General features: G+C 34.5%; 1 protein-coding gene across 1 annotated transcript; it reads left to right on the forward strand.

Annotated features, from left to right (window-relative positions):
• Positions 1 to 894: 894 nt before the first annotated feature.
• gtf2h4 (general transcription factor IIH, polypeptide 4) lies at positions 895 to 16405 on the forward strand. The gene is made up of 14 exons (XM_073822250.1): positions 895 to 1022; positions 1390 to 1505; positions 2337 to 2441; positions 2672 to 2803; positions 3683 to 3868; positions 3965 to 4073; positions 6597 to 6665; positions 6834 to 6917; positions 9726 to 9894; positions 9993 to 10123; positions 10230 to 10277; positions 15312 to 15390; positions 15833 to 15894; positions 16001 to 16405. Exons 2-14 carry the CDS (start codon positions 1390 to 1392, stop codon positions 16109 to 16111), a joined length of 1401 nt encoding a protein of 466 aa, XP_073678351.1. The 5' UTR covers positions 895 to 1022; the 3' UTR covers positions 16112 to 16405.
• The last annotated feature ends 1413 nt before the right edge of the window (positions 16406 to 17818 follow it).

Genomic DNA, 17818 nt, shown 5'->3' on the forward strand with positions numbered 1-17818 from the left:
TATGTGCAGGGCTAATTTAGATTTTGTATTTGATAGTTTACTGGAATTATACATAATAAAACATGTCTTTAAAAACACCATATAGTAACCCCTCAACTGTCATTGCCTTGCTAGCTAAGTTTACTTCACTAACCCCTGGTTTCACAGACAAGGCTTGAGCCTAGTCCCAGACTAAAATGTAAGTCTGAGCTATTTCAATTCAAAGAAATTTGCACTGACTGATCTTAAATGATCAGTTCCACAGTTTTGTCTCAAAATGCACACCAGTAATGTTTTTGTCTAAGGCACAATTATAAAAGTTACTTCACTGTTCTAACTGAACTATGGCCTATTTCTGGTTAAGTCTAAGCCCTGTCTGCTGTCTGTGAAACCAGGCCTATATTACAATTAAATCCTAATCTAATCATGACAAACTGTATATCTTTCGAAAGGTCTAAGACTTCTGAATAGATATTTTACCACTGTTTTTATTTATTTATTTAATTATTATGTAAGAACAGTTATAAGTTTTTTTGGTAATGGTGCACCTCAGAAAATCTACATTATAACAAGAGGCTTTAATTTTATAGCAAAATTATTTTGTAAAATATGTATTGTATATAAAAAAAATAGTACAGTACATTTTCTTTACAGTAAATTTAAAATTTACACAGTAACTTTTTATACTCATTTGCTGATGGTCTGCTTTAAAAAGAGACCAACCTTAGGTCTGTATTTAAAAGCGTTCACGAATTATAACAATTCAGGTTTTAGATAGTGCACTTTAACGTCTATGTTAAAAATGGGGGGTGACAGTTAATACATATTTTATACAAAAAGTTTATACAAAGCAGTACAGATTATGAAAAGTCCCTCACGCACGGCGCGTTAACCAATCAGACTGCCCGTTTCGGCGGTCACGTGATCATTCAACATGGCTCCTTACTATCGGTACTAAATGCATACATGAATGCTTGTGAAGAAAAAAAATGATTCACATAATTTAATCCACTATTTTGCGCTCTTTACGCGTGTGAAACAAGGTAAGCCTACTTACTATTTATTAAATATATTTTTAAAGCTAAAAACACTGCCACTAAACACTTTTGTACGTTTTTCTGTAATTAACTGCACGCAACAATAGCACAGTATAACGTTATTAAATGTCGTCTCCACTTTATTTATTGCTGATGATATGTGCTTTCAATGTGTTGTCTAAATAACTTTCAGCCACTGAATCTGCTTCCTATGTGCAAAAAAAATGTTTGTAAACAATATGGCAGTTGACATATGTACATATGAACAGTATGACACTGTATTTATCACTCACCTTACCGTTTCATTACAGTATTAAGTCATAATGCAAGTCATCCTTTTCCTCTTCATTCTCCCGCCTGACTATGTAAACAGATGAAGCTTCGAGTCCAGCTGCAGTGCAAGAACTTGCACGAGTATCTGAAGGAACTGAGTCCAGAGATCCTTGACAGACTCTACAATCACCCAGCAACATGCTTGGCAGTCTACAGGTCCATCTGGCTTTAGTGTTTGAGCATATATACATATTTACATGTATGAATGTCATTAGATTAGATAATAAAATATAAAAACAAGTGGCATTCATTAAAAAGAGAGAAAGGAATGGACAACATACTTTTTAAGCCAGAATACTTTCATGAACGCCTGTGACAGTTCAGGTGTTTTTCTTTTCTTTTTCTTTTTTTCAGGTGCCACTTGGTTTGTTTTCTATCTAATCTAATAACATTCATACATTTACATGTGGCTTAGGAGGATAGTTCACCCTAAAATGAAAATTCTGTAATTAATTTCTCTCCCTCATATTGTTCCAAACTCATAAGACTTTCGATCATCTTTGAAACACAAATTAAGATATTTTTGATTAAATCTTTCTGACAGCAACACAACTGACACGTTCAAGACCCAGAAAGGTAGTAAGGATCTGAAATGATGGCAGAGGAAATTGTTTACATTTTTTTTTACATGAAAAGTATTCTTGCAGCTTCATAAAATAAAGGTTGAACCACCGATGTCACATGGATTATTTTATCAATATATTTACTACCTTTCTGGGCCTTGAACGTGTCAGTTGCGTTGCTGTCTATGCAGGGTCCGAAAGCTCTCAGATTTCATCAAAAATATCTTAATTTGTGTTCTGAAGATGAACGAAGGTCTTACTGGATTGGAAAAATCATGAGGGGGAGTAATTAAAGACACATTTTTTTGGGTGTACTATCACTTTAATTGTCCAAATACAATTCTGGGCCTGTTAGTACAATACTAAAACTGAGGTTACTCAGTGATTAATGCTGATTGTGTCTCTCTCATTCATTTGCAAACAGGGAACTTCCATCATTGGGAAAGAATTATGTGATGCGGATGCTGTTTTTAGACCATCCACTCCCACAAGCTGCAGTTGCATTGTGGGTAAAAAAAGACAGTCAAAAGTAAGTACAATCAGCATATTTGAATGTTTTCTGAAGGATCATTTGATGCTAAAGGCTGGAGTAATGATGCTGAAAATTTATCTTTGCATCACAGGAATAAATTACATTTTAAAATATATAAAAAAAAACTCTTTGTGATAATATTTTAACATTTCTGTTTTTAATCAAATAGATGCAGCCTTGATGAATGCTAGTGTCATCTCATTTATGTGTTTCTTTGCTTTTCCTAGAGACCACGATCAGTGTGTGTCAGTGTTAACAGGGCTACGGCTCTGGCACAGTCAGCACCTTCAAGGTGGACTCCAAGGCTTTGTTCTCAACCCCGTGTTTAAAGACAACCTGAGAATAGCACTTCTAGGCGGGTGAGAAACACAGTTCAGATTAAGAATTAAGAAGCGGATTTACTAGGGATGTAAGAATATCAAAATCTCACAATATGATAATATTGCAATATTATCATTAACAATACAATATTTATTGCAATATTTATAAAAAAAAAAAAGACAAATAAAAATGTGTAAATTCTTCTGTCTAATGCACTTTGAGAGTTCAAAATAAGAGCTACGACCCACGTTTTAACTAAGAAAACTTAAGTCAGAAAAAAGTCGATGAATAATAATAACAACAATGACAGTATTAGCCATATATTGTAAAACGGTTTCACTGCAAAAGAAATGAAAATTATTGTTTCATAGATATAATATTTTTGCTTTACACTACAGTAGATAAATTACAATACTTCTTTGCTAATCTCTACACTTGAAAGAGACATTTTGAATATGGAGTCAATGTCAGCATTTCATACTGCTTTTATTTACTTTTAAGCTTTTATTTTGATGGAAACAGCAGTAGAGCTTTTATTTTGAAGGAAAACGGAGATGTGGACGGAGATGTTTTGAGGTGCAGAGTACACCGGATCACAAGCTGATCACCTGAACGAAGTGCGTGCTTTGCTTTGAAACGCAGCGAAAACAGACTTGACAAAGGGATTAAGCCATATTCCGGTTTTAGTTCGTTTGACAAATACTGTATCAAAGCATAAAGGCCCAAAACACAACTTTAAAGAACTTTTATGTTAGAATAAGAAGTTTAAATATATTTATAAACTACACTTTTTGCCCGAAAGACCTATTGTTTCATATCGTCATGTCACCATGATAATATTAAGACAGTTTTTCTATCGCAATATCACAGTATTGGCAATATCGTAAGATTTACTTGACTAATGTTCACTCTTTCAGTGGTAAACCGTGGGCAGATGAGGGCAGCAACCTGGGTCCCGATCGCCATGCGAGGGATGTCGACAGTCTCGACCGCTATGCCATGGAGCGTTGGGAGGTCATCCTCCACTTCATGGTGGGCTCTCCCAGCGCAGCCGTCAGCCAAGATCTGGCCCAGCTTCTCATACAGGCTGGTCTCATGAAGAGGTAGAGTACACCATCACTCCACTGATGCACCAGCTAAAGCAGGTCAGACATGAAGGGTAGACAAAAAATGATCTTGATCTGTTTTTTCTCTCTCAGCGAGGCTGGTGATGCTCCTTGTATCACATCAGCAGGGTTTCAGTTCCTGCTGCTGGACACAGCATCTCAACTGTGGTACTTCACCCTGCAGTACCTCAAAACAGCACAGGTCAGTGCATGACGTAAAGAGTCTGAACATTAAAGGGATAGTTCACCAAAAACTCAAAATTCTGTCGTTAATTACTCATAGTCATTTCATTCCAATTCCATAGGACCTTCATTCATCTTCAGAACACAAATTAAGATATTGTTGATGAAATCCAAGAGCTTTCTGACCCTGCATAGACAGCCAAGCAACTGACACATTCAAGGCCCGGAAAGGTAGTAAGGACATCGTTAAAATAGTCCATGTGACATCAGTGGTTCAACCGTAATGTTATAAACCTACTAGAATACTTTTTGTGCTCGAAGAAAACAAAAATAATGACTTTATTCAACAATTTCTTCTCTTCTGTCAGTCTTCGATCCGCGTTCCTGACAGTACCACAACGCACTCCTCTGCTTGTAAACAAGACGCAACACAGAAATTGTTAAATAAAGTTGTTGTTTTTGTTTTCTTTGCGCATAAAAAGTATTCTCGCAGCTTCATAACATTATGTTAAACAACTGATGTCACATGGACTATTTTAATGATATCCTTACTATCTTTCTGGCCTTGAATGTGTCCGTTGCGTTGCTGTCTATGCAGGGTCAGAAAGCTCTCAGATTTCATCAGAAATATCTTAATTTGTGTTAATTAGCAATTTTCACATTCCTGGTTCATTTGGACTTGAAGATTTGCTATTTTAGAAAACATTCATAACTAAAAGTATGTTATATCTGATCAGCAACTTCTCATTAATGAGTGAATGTGAAAAAAAAATCACTTTTGAACGTTAACATGTTATTACTATGTTATTACTGCATTTACCCCTCGACTAATTAAAAAAATTCTTTGAAATTTTAAATTACACATGAACACATTTTTGCAATATTGGTAAGAGATGTTTAAATTTACCATTATATAAAAGGTATAAGAACTTATTATCTGAGAATTAAAAGTATTAAATATGGAATTTAATAAAATTTGATTGCCGTTATAACTCATGATTGCTCAAAAACAGTCAAAATTTATGAAACCTACACCATTTATTTCTATATATAAAATTTATGAAAACTACTACCGTTTATTTCTAACACAACAACATAAATACTACTCTGAAAAATGTTTAAACAAAATAAATTTGTTTTACTTTCATAAACCTTCACTTTCAGATAAAAAAGTGACAATGTTTTATGCTGCAATGGTTTATCAGTAGGCATACATATTGCTTATCAACTAAATTAATTTCCAAAAGTATGTGAGATATGGGGAAAAAGCTAAATATATTTTACAAATGTTTTTGGACACTAATATAACTTTGTAGATAGATATTATTGATATCTAATGGTTTTCTATACATACCCAGGGCCAAAATATGTATACATATGTATATATGTGACCCTGGACCACAAAACCAGTCATAAGTGTAATTTTTTTTTACATCATATAAATTAAATAAGGTTTTTATTGATGTATGATTTGTTAGTATAGGAAAATAGTTGATCGACAACTATTTGAAAGTCTGAGGGTGCAAAAATATCGCCTTTAAAGTTGTCCAAATAAAGTTTTAGCAATGCATATTACTAATCAAAAATTAAGTTTTGATATATTTGCAGTAGGAAATTTACAAAATATCTTCATGGAACATGATCTTTACTTGTATGTATTGTTGGCTATTGCTACAAATATATGCTAAGACTGTTTTGTGGTCCAGGGCCATATATATGATGTGCATTTTGAGGGTCTTAAAGCACTTACAAAGTTTTGTTACCTTACTACAAAGTATGCAGTTTTTAGTTAATAGTTAATTTATGCTGTTCTTGGTAAATTGCGTTGGTCATTATGGATATGATTTGATTGGCAGTAGATCAAACTCAGAACTTTCCACTTCCATCAGCATATTTATGGGATTGTGCTCTCATGCTAATTTGCTTCGTTTAATAAATCTGGTCCTAAATTTCCCGCACCTTATGATATATCCCCTACCCAGCTGAAATTACAAATACAATTTCTGTTTGGGCAAAAAGTGCAATAACAGCGAGAACCTTCTGAGTCCTGTTGGAAAAAGATAAACAACTTAGCATGGTACAACAGTGTGTGTTTGCCTTTTTAACAGACTGACAAACATGCTTTCTTCTTGCTTAGCTAACTTTGCTTAACAAAAGTTAAGAATTCAAAAAAGCATCCCAAAATGATGTCTCCATCTTTTGAAAACATGTGGCCTTCAATAACTAGACATCTGGATAAGAGTCATTTGCAAAGATCACTGTGTAAGAGAGTTCCTGCACTGGTATTTTTCAATCTAATTGTGAAAGTAGTCAGATACAAATGCTTGCATGCCAATTGCTCCTATTTGGTGAATAATTCAAGACTTGCACCTCTCCTTTCAGTCTGATCATTTTTATTCCCTCAAGGTGTTTACATGATGGCATTTCATTCCAGTTGAGCTGTTGCTCTGATTGTATTATTAGGCTGCATGTAAACATGGTTAGTGTGATGGAAAATGTGGATCCACCTTCTTATTAACAGTCTGATCTCTCTCCTTCATAGTCGAGAGGAATGGACCTGGTGGAGATTCTTTCCTTTTTGTTCCAGCTAAGTTTTTCCACTCTTGGTAGGGTGAGTGCTGCTTTTTACAATGTCAAGAATAACACATGAGTCATAGATAAAAGCCATTACTTATAATTAAATTAAGGATGCCATTCTACCATAGTCCCATGAAGGAGGTTTGCTCGCTCGCTTATTAAAATGTTTTGCTTTGTATTGCGATTGTTGTTTTTCTTGCAGGACTATTCTGTGGAGGGCATGAGTGAGTCTCTGCTCACATTTTTGCAGCATTTGCGAGAATTCGGTCTGGTTTTCCAAAGAAAGGTCAGTCATCACGTAAAAGTACTGTATAGTTCTGTGTGAGGAGGCAAAAAATAAGAAACAAATGCAAACATTGCAAAATATGACATAAGAAAATGTATAAATAACTAGATTTTCTAAAGAAAAATTGTTCAACAGCAAACCAGCAGGTAAAGGTACAGCAAAAGTCTGCTTCTCTCTTGCCTCCCCTGAGCACATTGAGTTTTAACACACTCCCTTAAAGGAGTAGTTCACTTCCAGAACAACAGTTTACAGATAATTTACTCACCCCCTTGTTATCCAAGATGTTCATGTCTTTCTTTCTTCAGTCGTAAAGAAATTATGTTTTTTGAGGAAAACATTTTAGGATTTCTCTCCATATAATGGACTTCTATGGTGCCCTCAAGTTTGAACTTCCAAAGTGCAGTTTAAATGCAGCTTTAAAGGGCTCTAAACTAAACTTTTATCAAGTAAAGTGATTGGTTATTTTCTAAAAACAAAAAAAATTTACAATTTATATACGTTTTGACCTCAAATGCTTGTTTTGTCTAGCTCAGAGTGAACTTTGTGTGTTCCGAATTCAAGACAGTTTAGGGTATGTACTTCTGCAGCTTTATAGGATGATTTTGAAGTTATAAGAGAAAATGAGATGGGAGTTTTTCAACATACCGTAACTGTCTTGAACCTGAATACACAAAGTTCACGCAGAGCTAGACAAAATGAGCATTTGAGGTCAAAAGTATATTTTTTTTAGAAATTGTTTCGCCAGATAAGACCCTTCTTTCTCGTCTGGGATCATTTAGAGCCCTTTGAAGCTGCATTTAAAATGCATTTTGGTAGTTCAAACTCAGGGTGCCATAGAGGTCCAATATATGGAGAACATTCCTGAAATGTTTTCCTCAAAAAACATAATTTCTTTACGACTGAAGAAAGAAAGACGTGAACATTTTTGATGACAAGGGGGAGTGAACTGGAAGTGAACTACTCCTTTTAAGCACGCAATGAGTTTGGTGGGGGGTAATTGAGAATGAATGTGGGCATTGCCTCAATCGCAATATGACTGGTTATGTTTGGCTGTGATTGGTTCATGCGATAAATCCCCCCTCTTGTGTTCGTGAGCACTTGTGTTCGTGAAGTAAACAACTCACACACTTAGATATCACCATTTTGTTATATCAAAGTGAGACTTAAAATGGCCTAAAAGCATGATCTGTGGGAGTTTTTAGTGAGTAATCAGCTTGGAGAAATTTAAACTAAATCTCTTTGTCTGTGACCAATATTTACCGAGCTTTGATGATCTGAAAAATTCAAAAATAGTTCAAGGTTACCTATTAAAAAGAATAGCTGAACATAAGTTCAGAAACAAAATATATTGTTTAAATTGTTACTATTTTGGAATGTTATTATTTTGGAATGAATGTAAAAATTTTAAAGTCCCCCTGTAGTGAAAATCAATTTTTTGATGTTGTTAATTTGTCTTTGTGGTGTTTTTAATATTCTATTAGACAAACCATGTTCCAATCCATTAATCAACACCATTGCTTAGTATTTTCTCCTTAAAACTGTGGTTTCCCAAAGGCTGTCCCAGAAATGTGGTTTGAAACTGCCCTTTTTTGCTACATCACAAAATTCAATAACAAATCATGCCAATGGATAGATTCATATCATTAGCATGCAAAATATACCAATAGGAATACAAGCACAAAACCAAAACTTAAATAGAGCAAAACCGCTAACTTGATAATAACCCCGCGGCAACAGTGTAAAAGTTGCCCAGAGTCAGAAGTCAGAAAAACATTTAAATATGTCATTTTGATGATCAAAGATTAGTTTTAAGGGATGACATTTTTGACTACAGGGGGACTTTAAAAACACTGACTTGATGAGATTCATTCTTGGATTAATAAATAGAATATTGATTGCATTGTTAATGTAAAATATAATAAAATACAAATTTCTATATACAAATTTTTTATTTAACCAAGAAAATATGACTGAGATATGAATTTACGGTTTATAAAAAAATGCATCCTCATTTCAGAATACCACTATACATATAATATATAAATAATAATACATATTCTTATGCACACACACACTAACACACAAAAGTAAAATAAAATAAAAATTCTTTAATTCACTAATTTTTTATGTTCAAAAATGCACACCAAGGCTGAATTTATTTGATTAAAAATACAGTAAAATAATGTAAAATGTACAGTAGAATACAGTAATTTTTAATACAATATTATTACAATTAAAATAACTGAAAATATTTTTAAATGTAATTTATTTCTGTGATCAGAGCTGAATTTTCAGCATCATTACTCCAGTCTTCAGTGTCATTTTAATATGCTGATTTGATGCTCAAGAAACATTTTTATTATCAATGTTGAAAATGTTGTGCTGTTTTATGTTTTTGTAGTAGCTGTTATACATTTTCCAGGATTGTTGTTTGATGAATAGAAATGTCAAAAGAACAGCATTTATTTGACTGTAACAGTATAAATGTCTTTTTTGATAAATTGAATGGATGGTTGCTAAAAATAAAATAAAATAGAATTCTTTAAAAAAAAAAAAAAAAAAAACATTTTACTGACCCAAAACCTTTGAACAGTAGTTGTTTTTGTGCATATAAATACTAGTAGTTGTTTTACTTTTATTTATTTATTTTACTAGTGATATTGTCAAAGCGCTGCTATAATTGTATGTAAATCTAACCTTCAGTCTCATATTTTAATTATGCAGTATTTTAAATGCTTTGAATTCAAAGGTTTACTTTAAATGTGCCTAAAACAAGCACTTGCACTGGTTTGCATCATCTTTTCACAGAGGAAGTCAAGGAGGTACTATCCTACCAGGCTGGCCATAACTCTAGCTGCAGGAGTCACAGTAAACCCTACCTCCGGATCTGCCTCTTCTGCACTCGGAGCCACAGCGGGAACAGGAGACACGGGCTTCATCGTTGTAGAAACAAATTACCGTGTATATGCCTACACAAGTATGTCACACACATCACTCACACTGACTTCTCTAAATTGCAATACACTTGTTAAGCTCAGTCAAGGAAAACACGTTTCCTCCATCTCTCTCTGACAGACTCAGAGCTCCAGATTGCACTAGTAGCGCTATTTAGCGAGATGCTGTATCGGTTTCCTAATCTGGTGGTTGCTCAGGTTACCAGAGAGTCGGTGCAGCAGGCCAACACTAACGGCATAACAGCACAGCAGGTGAGAGACGTGCGCGCAGTTGCTTTTAACCCACAACCTGTTGCTTTGCAGATAGTTTTTTTCTTTCAGTGATAAGGCTGTTTTGACATGTTTTTTGTGATTTCAGATCATTCATTTTTTAAGGACCCGAGCACATCCAGTAATGCTTAAACAGGTAATTTCTAACAGCTACTAATAAAAAGGGTTTAAATGAAATGGTGCAAACCTAGTGTAGTTTAGGGCTGGGTGATTTATAGTCACACTGCAGGTGAATAGGGTAAAAAGAAAAAAAGTAATAGTTATCACCTTACTTACTCAGTTGATTGATTACATTGATTATTGCAAAAAAAAATTGAATTACACGTTTTTTAAAATGTTTTAATATGCAAATGAGGTATTATTTAATTAAATATGCACTAATTTGCATACATTTCTAGTAAAAAATCTAAACACTGGATGGAATCAGTTTCAAAATTCTTGTTTAATTTTTTTTGACATATTAGAGTCAAATGTTTTTACAGAAGGATGTATCTCATTTTGTCACTCCATAATGCAGAAAATACTTTTTCTACTATATTTTTTGGGAATAAAATGTTGTATAAAATTAAGCAAATTATATATGAACAAATCCCTCTGTAAAAACCTTCAGGATATAGACAAGACTAAAAATGTTTGGTGTGTGTAAGTGCCACTGAAGTGGAGATTTATGGAAAAAACTCATTTTGAGGAAACAGCCTTTAAAAATATGTATTGTAATAGAAATCTATTGACACAAATAGATAAAGTGCTACAAAAGAAAGACTTGACGGTGTCTTTTGGATGTTTTATTTCCACTAGTTTAAATAACACTTTATGAAAAACCAAAAAGCCCAAAATCTCAAACTTGACAGGTGCATGAAAAACAGCATTTTTGCCTTCAGTGTCTCCCCTTAATTAATTTAAAACCTCATTAAAGCATAAGTTCATCTCCAGAAATCAAATTTCCTGATAATTTACTCACCCCAATGTCATCCAAGATGTTCATGCCTTTCTTTCTTCAGTCGTAAAGAAATTAGCTGCTTTTTGTTTTTGATGAAAACATCCCAGGATTTTTCTATAGTGGACTTTAATGGGGATCAAAGGTTCAAATTTCAGTTTCAGTGCTGCTTCAAAGGGCTCTACATGATCCCAGTCAAGGAATAAGGGTCTTATCTATAAAACAATTATTTTCTAAAAAAAATAAATAAATAAATGTATGTACTTTTTAACCACAAATGCTCATCTTGCACAAGCTTAACCTCACGCATTACGTAGTCATGTGTGACATAGGTGGAAGGAGGACCCAGTGTTTACAAAGTGAATGTGCAAAGAAAGTCAAACGCCCTTTAGAAAAAAAGGTAAAACAACGATTTCGGACAATTTTAAAGTTGGAAGAGAAAATGAGATTGGGTTTTTCGCCCTACCCTACACTTGTGTACAGCTGGCTTTGTAAACTGCTCTTCAAGGTTCAGGAAACAGTCCTCCATGAAATGTGCATCACCTACTCAAATATTTGCGTTGTACTGTTCCGGAACAGTGTTGTAAATATAACTTAACCACTGATTTCTAGTTATGTCCTCATTTGGAAGGCTAAACAAAATACTTTCACTTTCGCAATGAAACACACTGCGTCTCCAAAACATGGCGGCTGCAACACTACTATAGCCGGTAAAAGTTACACCTTCTTTCTTTCCACATACATATGGGCAGTGTAATGCAAATCTAAGTGGGGGCGTGTTTGAACGAGCCGTTTTAGGGAGGCGTGGCTATGTCTTAACTTTTATAATAAATAGCTCTTTGGTTATGAGACTTGAAGCTTTGCAACTTTACAGATCTTATCTATGCACAAACAGCTTGTAAATCTCCAAATACAAAGTAAAACAAGAAACCGCATCATATGATCCCTTTAACAGAGTTCCCATAGGTCCTTGAAATCGTTAAAAGTTTGTGATTCTGAAAAATAAATGTTCAAGGCCCTGGAATGTTTTTTTAAAATGAGCACACATAGATACAGGTCCTTCAAAGTGCATGAATTTTATTTCATGCAAGAAGTTTTCTGGAAAAAAATCCATATTATTCCCTTCTGTCTGCTAATGTGTTATTTCGCCAACACTTTGTGGCCTATGCATACTAGCTTGCTTGATTTGTGTTAGTTATGCGCATTTACGACAGACGCGCTTTCTGTGTGTGTATGCTTCTGATTCTGCTCAAAAAAAACGAAGACCCAATTGAGTTCTCTTTTGCATCGTCAAATTTATCCATATGTCTGCTCTTCTCTTACTCCCAGATATTGACGTTTTTTTTTACGTTTTATGAGACGTGCAGCAAGTGTATGTTACCTTATGTCCTGCCAGTTCATATGTACGCATGTAACCTCCTAATCACACAGCGGATCTGTTCTTAATGAATCTCTTCCCAAATCATTCCTCCCTAAAATGTTCATCTTGCTTTTATTTATTGATGAAAATGACAATAGATTTTCATCCTTGTTTTGGTCATTCAAAACATGTTTTAGTTCATTATCGTCTCGTTTTTGTTAGTGAAGAAAATGTTGTTGATGAAAATTACATTTGTAACATTTATATACATTTTTATTTATTAATGTTTTTTTTTTCTGGAAAATGAGCGAGCATTTCTCTAGATAAGACCCTTATTCCTCGGCTGGGGTTCGTGTAGAGCCCTTTGATGCTGCAATTTGGACCTTTAACCCGTTGATCCCCATTGAAGTCCACTATATGGAGAAAAATCCTGGAATGTTTTCCTCAGAAACCTTCATGTATTTCTTTTCTCAGTTGAAAAGAAATTAACATCTTGGATGACATTGGGTTGGGTAAATTATAAGGACATTTTTATTCTGGAAGTGCACTAATCCTTTAATCCTACGAATTAAAAATCTATTAATCCCATTTTGCACTTCAAAAATGAGATATTTTTGTTGGCCTGCCCGGAAGATAGGATCACCCTGGTTCCCTCTAAAAACAGCCAACAGGATTTTTCCACTGATTGATTACTTGCAGAAAATAAGCTCTGTGACCAACAAAACTTTATGATTCTTACATGGTTTGTTCATCATTATAATCTTCACAAATAAACACATTTTATGAATTTTGGAGCCTATGTACAATTACAAGAAGTAAAAAGCTAATCGTAGTCTATAAACAAACTACATCACCATCAAAGGTGAGAAACACTGTTGAATGTGGATCAGACCGTGCTCAAAACACACTTGTAGCCAATCACAAGTAAAGGGGGCATGTCCAATCGTGATGGGGGAGGTGCCTGAGTTGCATAGACCAATTGCTGCAAACAGTAATGGCATTTTTTGGGCGGAGCTTATCTGGTGGCAGAAAATGACCGTTTTCAAGTAGTGGTCTATGGAATAAAATAAAAAAAATTAAGTTTTGATTTTGTATTTCAAAATTCTGACTTTATTCTCACATTTCTGATAAGAAAAATCAAGAAAAGTCATTCTCTCTTTTCCCCTTAGCTCAGAATCATGAGTTTAGATCCCACACTTTTGTTTTTGCTTTTTCCTCAGAATTGACAAACTTGCTATTGTAAAGTTAAATCGAGTTATAAAGTCCAAGCTAGGAGATGTAAACTTGCATTTGTGGAAAAAAAAAAGTCAGAATTGTGAGATAAAATAGGTGTGTTATGTAAAATGTTATAGGTTTGTTATAGGTTAGGGCTAATACAATATTCCCCTATGAACTGTAAGTGTAAATATTAAGTAGACAAATTGTTTAAATCAAATTTATGCTTTAAAAGTTAAGTAATCATAGCAGCAGGTTTCATTTATAGTCTGTCTGTTTAAACGTCTGCGTTTAGCTTTAAATGGGGTATTTGGTGACAGTATTGTATAAAAATGCAGTAATTTCTTCAATTTACCAGCGACTGTGCTTGAGAAGCACTGAAATGAATTGGCTTCAATGCTGGAAGGAACTATTGTTTTTTTGGAACTATTGGCCGCTCCATGACACGCTTTACTTCTGCATTCCTCAGTTCCTATGGAAGCCTCTGGGAGTGTTGCAACTCTAATTCTCAACGGCTCTGGTTGCAACCACAACTGTTTCTGGGGAACTACATTGTTTGGCTGAAGAATAATGTTTTTATTAATATCATTACACTTTATTTGCACTGTTTTATTTTGTGAAACCTTACTATGCATATGAAATAACTGTTTTATAAAAGCAATAAGCCTCAAGGTTTACAGTGAATTTATAACAGCTAAGGGGGTTTTAGGCACAACGCCCCTTAGCTGTTATAAATTCACTGTAAACTATGGCTTCTTGGGGCTTATTGCTTTAATCTGTCATCGTTTACTCACCCTCCTCTTGTTTAAAACCTGTATGAGTTTCTTTCAGTTGTTAAACACAAAAGAAGATTTTTAAAGAAATGTAACCCAGCAGTTGATGCTAACTATTGATGTTTTTTCCATACAATTGCAGTCAATGGCTACCGTCAACTGTTTGGTTACCAGCATTCTTCATAACATCACCTGAAAGAAATTCATACAGCTTTGGAACAATTAAAAAATAATTAAATTATGAGGATTAAAAAAAAAAAAAAGAATTTCGATGATAATAAAATGACTTTTCAATTTTAGGTGAACTATCCCTTTAAGCTCCTGACAACTCCAGAGCCTTTATTTAAAAACATATTGAGAACTGAACTGAAAACTGAACATTTCAGTTAAAATAGTATGATAGAGCATGATTATAAACACAACAACGCTGTAAAAGTAGCAAATTTACCTATTGGTGTAATGTTTAATGTCTTCATCAATGTTGTAGTCTCATTTAGCCACAGGTTAGCTACCAGCTTTTTTAAGAAAGATACAAGCTTTAAAAAAAAATCTCAAAAAGGATATTACTGTATTTTATGTTGTAGAATAAAATATAAAAATATCTTGAGCTTGTGTTCACCACAGACCATATTTCAGGCATTTAACCAAAAACCTATTGACTTCAGGAGGATGGAACAGGAAATGCTTAAATGTTAACTCGTTTCTAGGTTTTGGCCTAAAAAATATCTCATCTCACAGCACTCTATAGTTTTCCCTTATAGTCTTAGATGTCCCTTAGGTGTCTCCCTTGTGCAGTATGGCGATTCTTATCATGAAAATCCTATACTGCTGTGCAAATATTCACTGCTTGATGCATGAACATGTTTCCATGTGTCTTTTTTCTAGACCCCCGTTCTTCCCCCAACCATCACAGATCAGATCAGACTTTGGGAGCTCGAGAAAGATCGCTTACAGTTTACTGAGGGTGAGTGTCTTTGTGCATATAAACCCAACTCTGTAGTTCGAAAGCACTACAGTACTTAATTTATGTTTTTCCTTTAAATATCACAATTATTATTTTTTTTTTTTACATTAGTGATTTCAGTTATTTAAATAAAACAGTGTTACCATTGCATTTAAATGTAACCTCTGGGAATGTCTGTCTCCATTTCAATAAAAAAAAGAAATTACATCTTGATGATATAATGGCATAGAGAATTTATTTCCATTCCGTGGTTGACCTGCAGGGTTCATTCTCTCGAATGTAAATGTCAGACTGTATAAGAAGTGTGTTAGTGAAATGTGACGCAAATAAAAATTTGCATTGGAATAAGGTTTGGGGAAGGGGTTATAAACCCCATCTGAAAATATACAAAGGCCTCAGTGATGCATTTGTGTATTTTACACCGTGTTCCTCTTTCTTTCAGGAGTGTTATACAACCAGTTTTTATCCCAGGCTGATTTTGAAGTGTTGCGGGACAGGGCTCAGGTAAAAAATAGCATCTTTCCATCTGTACTTGCTGTACTTTATAAGCAGCAGCTGTCTCTCCTGCAGTGGTACACAGAGTAATGACAGTATGACGTCTGTCCCGCAGGGTTTAGGTGTGCTGGTTTGGCAGAACCCCGCTCACAGGGTCATGGTGGTGACGCCACACGGACACAGCGAGGTTAAGAGGTTCTGGAAGAGACAAAAGAGCCATACGTAAAGGAAAACAGAAAGAGCAGCCCTGAAAGACTACAAGATGCACTTGAGAATGATACTGAAAATTACAGCTTATAGATGGACCTGAGGAATTATCTGTAATGAGGACTATTTTTGTGTATTTCACTGCAAGTTCATCTGTTTAGGAGAAGAGTTTCTATACATAGTTCAAAGCCTTTTGCTGTTTATGACACGGTATGTGCATTATTATTCCCTTTATTGACTTAATTTTGCTTTGTAGAGTCTGTCTGTGCTATGTTTGAGGTAAACTGACTAAAATAAATACTGTTTACACTGATTGCTATCGCTTTTGTTTGATGACATGGAAATTTGGTCCATGAAATTGATAAGATGGAAATTTAGGCCATGAAATTTACATTTCAGTCACAAGTAATTAGGGGGAAAATAAGAGAATTCAGTTTCAGCTTGTAGGATGATGAGAGGAATACATTTGAGTCTTAATGGGTGAATCTTACAAAAGCACATCCAGTTCCACTTCCCGCTATTATTTAAGATGTATAATATAAAGATAGTCTATAATTATATTTAAAATAAAATAAATAATGGTTGTTTGAGGACATGCTAAAACAATGTACAACGCTAAAAACGCTGTTCCTTCAGGGCCCAGAAATTCTTTGGTTTTTTTTAGCATTTTTGTGCATTTGAACTCTTTCCAACAATGACTGTAATATTTTGAGATCCATCTTTTCACACTGAGGACAACTGAGGGATTCATATGCAACTACTACAGAAGGTTCAAACACTCACTGATGCTTCAGAAAGAAACATGCTGCATTAAGAGCTGGGGGTGAAAACTTTTGAACAGAATGAAGATGTGTACTTTTTTTTAATTTTGCCTAAATATAATATATATATTTTTTTCATTTAGTACTGCCCTTCAGAAGCTCTTAAAGGAGTAGTTCACTTTCAGAACAAAATTTACTGATAATGTACTCACCCCCTCGTCATCCAAGATGTTCATGTCTGCCTTTTTTCTGTTTTCTTAATGAAACATTTCAGGATTTCTCTCCATATAATGGAGTTCTATGGTGCCCCCGAGTTTGAACTTCCAAAATGCAGTTTAAATGCAGCTTCAAAGGGCTCTAAACGATCCCAGCCGAGCATTTGAGGTTAAAAATTATATAAATTGTCTTTTTTTTTTAGAAAATAACCAATCGTTTTGCTAGATAAGACCCTTCTTTCCTCGGCTGTGATTGTTTAGAGCCATTTGAAGCTGCATTTTAAAAGTTAAAACTCAGGGGCACCATAGAAGACCATTATATGGAGAGAAATCCTGAAATGTTTTCCTCAAACAACATAATTTCCTTACGACTGAACAAAGAAAGACATGAACATCTTGGATGACAATGGGGTCAGTACATTATCTGTAAATTTTTGTTCTGAAAGTGAACTACTCCTTTAATGCGCTATATTTCCTTTTGAAGAGTCAGTGAGTATTTGAATCTTCCGTATTAGTTGCATACAAGTCCCTCAGTTGTCCTCAGTGTGAAAAGATGGATCTCAAAATCATACAGCCATTGTTGGAAAGGGTTCAAATACATAAAAATACGGAAAAAAAACAGAATGTGTGGGACTTGAAGGATTTGGGGATAAACAAAGGACTCATGAACAACTAACACAAAAAAAATTAATAAATAATAAAGAACAGCTGTGGATCATTCAGGTAACAACACAGTATTAAGAATCAAGT

This window comes from Garra rufa, chromosome 17 (genome assembly GCF_049309525.1).
Source record: "Garra rufa chromosome 17, GarRuf1.0, whole genome shotgun sequence".
Classification (NCBI taxonomy): domain Eukaryota; kingdom Metazoa; phylum Chordata; class Actinopteri; order Cypriniformes; family Cyprinidae; genus Garra; species Garra rufa.